This window comes from Rhincodon typus, chromosome 2 (genome assembly GCF_021869965.1).
Source record: "Rhincodon typus isolate 14 chromosome 2, sRhiTyp1.1, whole genome shotgun sequence".
Classification (NCBI taxonomy): domain Eukaryota; kingdom Metazoa; phylum Chordata; class Chondrichthyes; order Orectolobiformes; family Rhincodontidae; genus Rhincodon; species Rhincodon typus.
Window position 1 is genome coordinate 106,529,330 of NC_063333.1, and position 9,075 is coordinate 106,538,404.

The window sequence follows — 9,075 nt, forward strand, 5'->3', positions numbered from 1 at the left end:
AGACTGTGTTTATGTAGTGTACAACTCTGACTCTATTGAATATATTGTTTTTATGAAAAAGCAGAATATTTATTTCATGACCCCTTGCCTTTTACCAAACCCAGGTACTGCTTCATGGCCTTGGAGAAAGAGTGACGTTTGGCATTCTACTCCCATTTGAATGATGCTGGTTCTAACTGGCCAACAGGAAGTGTGTGCGCCATAGAGGCAAGCTGGTGAAAGTAGCTAGCAGTTGTTGCTGGCTGTGTCTGAGTTCAGTTATGCATTAACTCCAGTTCTCCTAACCGCGCCCTCTCTTCTGTTCATCTGGACACTGTAAAAGCAGTCAGTCATAGTCGATGCTATATAAAGATAGTAATATCTGCAGATGCGATTGCAGGCATCTTGTTGGTAGATGTGACTTCATACATTTTACTTTTGTGTTCATGCAGTGACATTGGAAAAAACATTCGTGTTAGCAACTGCCAATATGACTGGCCACATTGACACTGAATGACATCCTGGAGCTGATGCGTTTCTAAGGAGTCATCATTGCTTGTTGTTGTTTGGGGTTTCCCATAAATAATCTATAGCATTCAGTTTGATGTTGCAATCTGCTTTCAAAATTGTGAATTTCTACAAATTCACTTGCTTGCTATTCCTCCCAGGTATGAGGATACAAGTGACACCAATTTCAGATGGTGTAATCTCATCTTCCACTTGCCATCTATTTTTGTCTCGACTTTTTCCCTTCTAGGTAATCCAATTTGGGTTTTATTTTGGTAGCACTAAGGAATCTGTAAAGGGGGATAAATAATAACAAATCACTGACCACAAAGGATCATGAATGCACAAGTGGAAACAGAAAAAAATGCAAAATTTTGGGAACCAGTTAACAGGATATCATGAGTCTTAGAATCCTTTTGGAGAAGGCTGGCTTCAGTGGTATAAAAAGGAATTGACCCGAATGAATTAGAATCAAACATTGGTGAACACGAAAGTAATGTAATAATGGGGAGCTTTCAAAGAGGTACAGTGGGGGGTGTGGTTCAGAGGCAGAGGAGGGGCATTCCCGTGAAACACAAGCATCCAAAACCTGAGCACACAAGATAACTAAACATTACAATGAGACAGAAAATAGACCTTTGCGGCTATTGCAAAGCTAACACTACAGTAGATAAGGCAAAATTAATATATAAACTTCCATGTTTTATTAAATGAAATGGGGATGCAGAAATTGAGAACATACTATCATCTAATTATAAAAGGAAACCCAAAAATCAAAACATGAAAAGTTACAAGGTCGTCAAAGGATGAGTTGACAGATTAGCAACCACAAAGGAGATTATCTTGAAGAAGCAGGTGGAATGCTTCACAAACAAATAATTACTGTTAATCTCACTTTGCTAGAGAAGTGACAGTAAAGTATGAGGCAGTATTGATACTTGATAGGATTAAAGTAGAAGCTGTAATAAAAGATTGGCTCCTCTCAATGAAAAAAGGTCACCCAATCAGCATGGTATCCATCCTGAAATACTGAGGGTAGTAAGGGTGCAAATTATGAAGGCTTGTGCTGTAACCTTTCATAATCTTTCTGTAGCTATCTGGTCAATGTCAGGATGAAAGAATTGTAAGTTTTTCATTCTGTCTTGCAAAAAAAGCAAAGCAAGTAAGAGACAAACCTGGCCATCACTGGTCAGTGGAAGGTTGATGTTGGGAAAACTTTAAGGCCAAATCTAATTAACACCTAGAAAGGTATGGTAAAGAAATGAAAGGCAGCTCAGATTTGTTAAAGACCAAGTGTGTTTGAGTGGTCTGCTAAACTTCTTTTGAAGTAATGGAGAGAGTTGATGTGGCTTGTCCAATTGATGATGTACGTTATATTTTTTTTTGAAATGGCATTTTGACAGATTAGGAAACATTAACCCTAAGGGATTAAGGACACTGACAGCATGCAAGAAAAAATAAAATGATATGAAGAGGTATGTGTGGTTAGATGTTAACAGTTGCTCTTCAGTTTGGAGAAAAAATGCAGTGTTGCCCAGAAGTTCACATTAGCACCACTGCTCTTTCCAAATCAAAAAGTTTTGACTTAACACAGAATTATGAAGTTTTACAGGGAAGAATGAAACAATACACATTCTATATTGCAAGAATTTTAAAGGGGTTGCAGGATACAGAGCCCAAGGATGAATCTACATAGAATATTCAGGACAAGTTGAGAAAGCTATTAAAAAGAAATAAAATCAAATTAGTCATCAGTTGATGCACTGTCAAAATTTAAGAAGACGCAGAAGAATTTCACTAGAATGATGCCAATGATTGGAATTACACGTGCAGACCAGAGAAGGTGAGCTGGTTTTCTTTATGGTTGAAAAGTAAGATCCAAAGACCAAAGCAGTGCTTAAAGTCAGTCAAATGTACAAGGGAGCCACATTGTTGCATGCCTGACCCAGTACGTCCAAAACAAGCTCTCTACTCCAAGCTTTGTCATGGCAAGCTGTTACCAGGAGGGTATGGATAACGTTTCAAGAGGTTGTCAAAGCCTCCCTGAAAAGGTGCAATATCCCTACCAAGTTGTGGGAATCTTTTGCCCAAGACTGCTCAAACTGGAGTAGAAACAACTGCAAAGAGGCCTAGCGTTTTGAGGATTGCCTCCACGCACAGGTGGAGTACAAATGCCAAAAGCAGGAGTGCATTAATAACCTAATGAGCATCACTTTCCCCTCTTTGATAGGGTATATGGATCCAGCATCAGAACTTTAGTTACCTCAGGATTCTAAACTCCTGAGTGGAAGAAAGTCATCCTTTTTCCCAAAGGACTAATAAGGGAAGAAATGGCTCTATCGAAGAGCCAACAAAAGGCACGATTGACTGAATGGTCTTCTCCTGTGCTGTTTCATTTTGTAATTGACTTGTGTTAACCATCTACATTTTGCCTATTGTGTATAATTTCTCTTTATTAGTGAAGAACAACTAAGAGATACAATGGAATTTGCTTACTAATTATTTAAAGATCAATTTTGCTGTTTCCATAATTTGTAGAATTTTCATTTTTTTTCAAAGATTGATCCACTGCCGAAGTTGTGCAGCCAATATTTCCCCACATGTCCAGATTTTTTTTAAATTTATGGACATTGCTGGCTAGGCTAATATTGTCCGTTCGTAATTGCCCTTAAGGTTGTTCTGAGCTGCCTTGAACTGCAGCAGTCCATGTGATGTAACTAGAACCATGTGTAATGGGGGGGGGGGGGGGGTGTAGGGATTTTGTTCCCAAGACAGTAAAGGAATGGCAGCATGAGATAGTGGGATGCGTTGGAGGGAAACGTGGTGGTGTTCCCATGCATCTGTTGCCCTTGTCCTTCTAGCTATGTTTGGAAGATGCTGCTTAAGGAGTGAGTTGTTGCAGTGCATCTTGTAGATGGTACACAGTGCTGTCATGTTGCATTGGTGGTGGAAGGAGTGAATGTGAAGAGTGTTAGATAGGCTGCCAATGAATTGGGCTGCTCTATCCTGGATGGTGTCAAGCTTATTGTATGTTGTTGGAGCTGCATTGTCCAGGCAAGTGGAGAGTATTCTATCACGTGCCTGACTTATCCCTGTAGATGATGGATTAGTTTCAAGAGTCTGAAGTTAAGTTAGTGCAGAATTCCCAGTCTTTGATCTGCTTTTGTATTTTATATGTCTGCTGCAGTTCAGTTTCTGGTTGAAATTAATCCCGGGATGTTGATGTTGAGGCTTAAGCGAATGTATATGATTAAATTCAAAGGGGTGACTGTTGGATTCTCTTATTGGAGATGGTCACTGCTCTGCACTTGTGATGCAAATGTTACTGCCACTGATCAGCACAAGCCTGAATATTATCCAGGTCTTGCTTCATTTAGACAAGGATTGCTTCAGTATCTGTAGAGTAACAAATGGTGCTGAATATTATATAATCATCAGCAGTCAAACCCACCTTTTTGTAGCCGCTGTTAATTTGGTTAGGTCCAGGAAGCTATCCTGAGGAACTCATGCAGTGATTCCCTGTGGCTGAGATAATTAACCTCCAATAACCCAAATTACCTTTTTGTGCAATGTATGACTCCAAACAATGGAGCCTTTTCCCCTTTAATTCCTATTGACTCCGGTTTTCATAGGGCTCCTGAAACTACGTATTGCCTTGCTATCATGAGCAGTTATCCTCCATCCCCTCTTGAGTTCATCTCTTTCATTTACATTTGGACCAAGGATGTTGAAATCTGAGCTCTGAAATGTCAAGTTTGGTTCCCACAGAGGAAAAAGACAGTAGCTGAATCACTCTAGACTTCCCTTCTGTACTTGTTAGAAACTAGTTATATATATACATGTCATGTAGAAAAGTGTCTGATCGAGTCACAGTAGAATGACATGCAATAAGTTGAGTTACTTTTCATTTCATTTTCCTGAACAACCAGGTCATGAAAATCTTCCACTGGTAAGGTCAGTAAAAGAGAATATAGGGCCTACTCTCCTAAAGAGTGGCTATCACCATCGAACAGTCACTGTGCTATTTTTCTCTGCCAAAATGGAGCTCCACAGTTCTGACCAGGCTTCCCCAACTCTGGCTTTATCAGAAATGGACTCAAATAGAACTGCTGCTTCAGCACTGGATTGTGAGAAATAAACCATATGATATTTTTGTGGTATTAACTGCCATATTCTATTTTAAATGTCCAAAGGTTGTTTGAAAACCTACAGAGGGAAGTTAAGTGTGAAAGGTTGCAATGTGGTGAGGGAGTTAGGGTGGTTGGGGGTAAGGGTAGGATGAGAGAGGGAGCACTGTGGTTTAAGTTGGCAAGAAAGTGTGGACAACTTGTTAGAGATTTGAAACATTAAGGAAACTGAGCAGATATTGAGCATAAGATCAGTGGGTGAAGGGTAAGGTAAGTAAAGGGGTAGGGTAAAAGAGGTAGATAGTTGGGTCAGTCTGAAATTTGGGGAACTCATCAGGGGAGTGTGGGTTATGGACAGTTATACAGTTACCCAGATGTTACACAAGGTTTTCTCCCGCCTACCGTTTTCTGAGCGTTGGAATCATCTGAAGTCTCTCTCTCAAAATCAGATTTGAAGACTTCTCAGAGGGTCTCGGAGAGCAGATAAATTGTCCATTGAGTATTCAAATTTGCTGGCCAATTCCCAATGGAGTTCTTGTGTCAGGAGCTATGAGTGATCTTCCAGGGTTCATTTAGCCTCTTGACTATCCAGAGTCAAGGAGGTCTTTGCTATAAAGTATTAGAATCCAGTTCTCTTCAGTCTTCATTTCCCATCTCCACAAAAACCAAATCAAATCCTTATATCTTATGCCCAGTATCTGACAGATTGGCTTTAAGGCTGTAGTTAGTAACTTAAAGTTCACAGCATTCCCTCACGTTCAAGTGAATTATGTATCGCATGCAAGTTGGGATTTGTTGACTTGCAAGAAAGCAGCCCACTTAAGATCAGAATATTTGTAAGGGTTGTTTTTCTCTGTCTAGTGATTTACTGTGCTTTTCGCCTGGGTACTCTAATGTTGCTGTTCTGCTCAGTTAATGAGAGTGGAGATAATCTGGATACAAGGAAAAATTCCAAACAAAAATGTACTTTTGCCATTAGTCATCAGAAAATAGTTGGTGCAGTGATTAATTGTAACTGGTTAGAAGTAGTTAGCATAATAGTTTAAAAAGTTGTGGTCATTGAGTATGCTGGGTCATATGTCACTGCTTCAAATGGTAAAAAAGCAAGGCTCTTTACAGAAATTGTTGTGAATAAATATAGATTTTCAATGTGTTATGAAGCTTTCAAAGGGATCTTAGAGTAAGCATGATTTGTAGTTATTGTAGATATGTTGGTTTCTGAGACTTTCCACAAGATATGTTTGAGTAGCATGCAGCACCCTCTGCTGTCATCTTTGTAGGAAATCTTTACAGTTTATTTTATCATTCTGTAAAACATTTTAGATGTAAGAAATGTAATCAATGCTATTTTGAAGTACCTTGCTGAAGTACTTAATTTTAGTAAAGTATTTAATCATAGTATTTGTTCTCATGAGGTTTATAGACTTTTGTCACAGTTTACTGAATATAATTATTCCTGCTTTCAGAATGAAAATGGAACAATTGATATCAGAGAGTATGTGATTGCCTTATCTGTAGTATCAAGACCATCTAAAATGCAGGAAACAATTAAGTTGGCATTTAGGGTGAGTATCTGTAGAGCAGAGACATGTTAATTTTTATTGGGCTTGCAATCAAAAGCTATTGTCTGCAGTGTTTTTATGAAGCTGACTAAAAGTAATAGCTTTTGGTGCATGCACCTTGTGATTGATCCAAAATATGTACCTCACAGAGATGAATAGTCGCAAAAGTTTCAATTTTAGTCTTTAAACAAACTTTATTAACAATTACATTACAACAACGACTACATTGTAGCATAATTTTCTTTTATCGAATAATTTAAGTTTAATATTTATACTTGCTATAGTGTGTAGGGATAATGTAACTAAGGCAGCACCAGGCAAGAATATACTGTTTGACCATCAAGCCCAATGTTCCACAGGTCTATCACAAAATACTCTGTCAAAGACTTAACCCAACTAGGTTTTTCCCTATGAAGAAAAGACGGTGTTTCATCTTTCTTCTTAGAGGTGTCATCAGACATGTCAAGAAATGATCTGCTTGTCACTCATCAAACATTCTTACATGTGCTGAAGACCTTGAAGGAGGCTGGCAACTGAGTGCTACAGTACGTATGAGTGTGGCAGTTCCCAGGGTTTCTAGCTCAGACCTGCAAAATCTGGTAGTTATATTCACAAATGAGTTGTACATGCAAGGAAATGGAATCCTTTTCATGAACATTGCTGGTTGGTGATGGGGTTGCCTCAATTCTGAATGGGTACAATCCATTGAACCCTGTACCTGCAGGGAAGCTTAATGCCGTCATTGCTTGACTGACCAAATCAAGGGGGAAGAAAATCATCGGTGAGATCTGAAAAACATTGCATTTGTGACATCCTAGGTGAACATATGAGTAGAGAACTGTGAAATTCCACAGGGGCGTCCAGCTGCTCCTTGAAATGACTCACCTTTCAAAAAGAAAGGAGCTCTAACCTTTTAGGACTATCAGGTTGTGATTGCCACCTGGTCCTGGTGACTGCAAACCCTTGTCCAGAAGCTGGCATTGGTGTAACACAATAACGCGATGCTGTTTGTCTTATTTTTGTACTGGCTCTCTTTTGCAGAAAGCTGCACTGAAGCTTGAAGATCAAGTTCTATACCAGAAGTCATCCCCTCCCTATCACCCCAACTGTTAAATATGATTCACTGTTTCTTATAGCCACAAGCTTACTGTTGTTCCCTCAGTGTTAAAATTGTACCTCTCAACCAGAGGTCGGTTGTGTTTTCCTCTTGTGCTAAAAGTCAGTTCTGAACCAGAGCTGCCCCTTCCTGCAAAACCAGTGCCTCTTGGCCAGAAATTGCTACCTGAGTCTGCCTGCAAAAACTACCTGTGAGAGAATGCGTGCTGCTTGAGCCTGTCCAGTAACAAGCAACCTGATGTTCTGAGGTTGATGCATTGTGGTTAATCTGTTGCTTGGCTGGAGGATCCAGGGAAACACCATGTCTATTCACCGTAGAGGTTCCATCTAAAGTGAGCGAAAGAAAAATGAATGACATCACCCAGTCTCTAGGCAGAAAACACAACTGAACAGGTACCAACTTGCATTTATAGGCAAGATTTTGATTCATTCAGTTTTTCAACAGGGCAAAAGTTATTTGAGAAGGAGAAGTTAATGTGGCAAGTTTTATAATTAAATATATGCAAATAGGATTATTCTGACTATAGGGAAGCATTTGATCTTGCCGCCTAAGGAAGGAGACGTTAGTCTCAATAGTTCATCCTCAATAACAATCTGATTTTTTGACACTCGTGATTAAGTCATTGTGCTCCCAATTCTCTGGTTTATGCATACTTTCAGAAGAAAATAAGGGTGTAAAATACTTTTGTTCATTTGCTGGTGGTTTTAAGCTTGCCAATTTTTAGTAGAATTTTCATCATTCATTCTTAAATTAATCTTTTCTAAAACATTTACTCAAAACAGTTGTTGTTATTCTGTAAGACCTTCACAAGTGCCTTTCTAAAAGCATAGGCTAATTAAATGCAAGTGGAGGGAACATCCTATTAGGATTAGGCCATTCAGCTCCTCGAGCCTGTTCCACCATTTCACTGAGATCAGGGTTGAACTGTGGCCAAACTCTCTGTGCCTGCCTTTGGTCCATATCCCTTAATACTTTTGCTGAACAAAAATTTCTGTCTGATTTTAAAATTAACAACTGATCCAGCATTCACTACCAATTGTGGAAGAGTGTTCCCTTTTGCGTAGGAGTGCTTCCTGACATCTCTCCTGAATGGTCTGGCCCTAGGTCTGAGACTAGACCCCCTAGACCTAGAATTCCTCAACCCATGGAATTGTTTATGTTTATCTGTATCTACCCTGCCTTTTCCTGTTAATATCTTGAAGACTTCAATCTGATCATCCCTTAACCATCTGAATTCAAGACAAAACGGGCTTAATTTGTATAATCTTTGCTCGTCACAATCCACAGGGCTCCAGTTAGATTATTTTTGATGGGGAATTCTGTTTCTGTAGATGTTATGCTCAGTTTGAACTAATCACACTTCTAAGCGCACAAAATGCATTTTAATAAAGAATTAAACATTATTCTTTTCTGTTGTCCGTTGTTTTGTATTTTATACCAATTTTCCTTCCTGTCTTTGATTTAATTGCCTTTCCTTAGTGTATTTTGGTTGTGATAGAAACATTATTCCCTGAACTAGGATGTTTAAGATATGCTTCTTCAACAATTCACGATACAATGTTATAGGTCAATAGAAGACCTTTTATTGCTGTGTTAAGCGTTGTTGCAATTGTTCATTTTAATGTTCTGCCAATTTGCATCAATGATTCCAAGATAGTATGAACTGCAGATGCTGGAGAATCTGAGATAACAAGGTGTAGAGCTGGATGAACACAGCAGGCCAAGCAGCATCAGAGGAGCAGGAAGTCTGACGTTTCGGGCCTAGACCCTTCTTCAGAAAAAT

General features: G+C 39.1%; 1 protein-coding gene across 1 annotated transcript in view; it reads left to right on the forward strand.

Annotated features, from left to right (window-relative positions):
• LOC109920816 (lysophosphatidylcholine acyltransferase 1) overlaps window positions 1-9,075 on the forward strand; it is a 134,079-nt gene that overhangs the window by 114,674 nt on the left and 10,330 nt on the right. Inside the window, exon 12 of the mRNA XM_048608659.1 lies at window positions 6,080-6,178. Within this exon, the coding sequence (XP_048464616.1) occupies window positions 6,080-6,178 (99 nt within the window). The remainder of the gene's footprint in view (window positions 1-6,079; window positions 6,179-9,075) is intronic.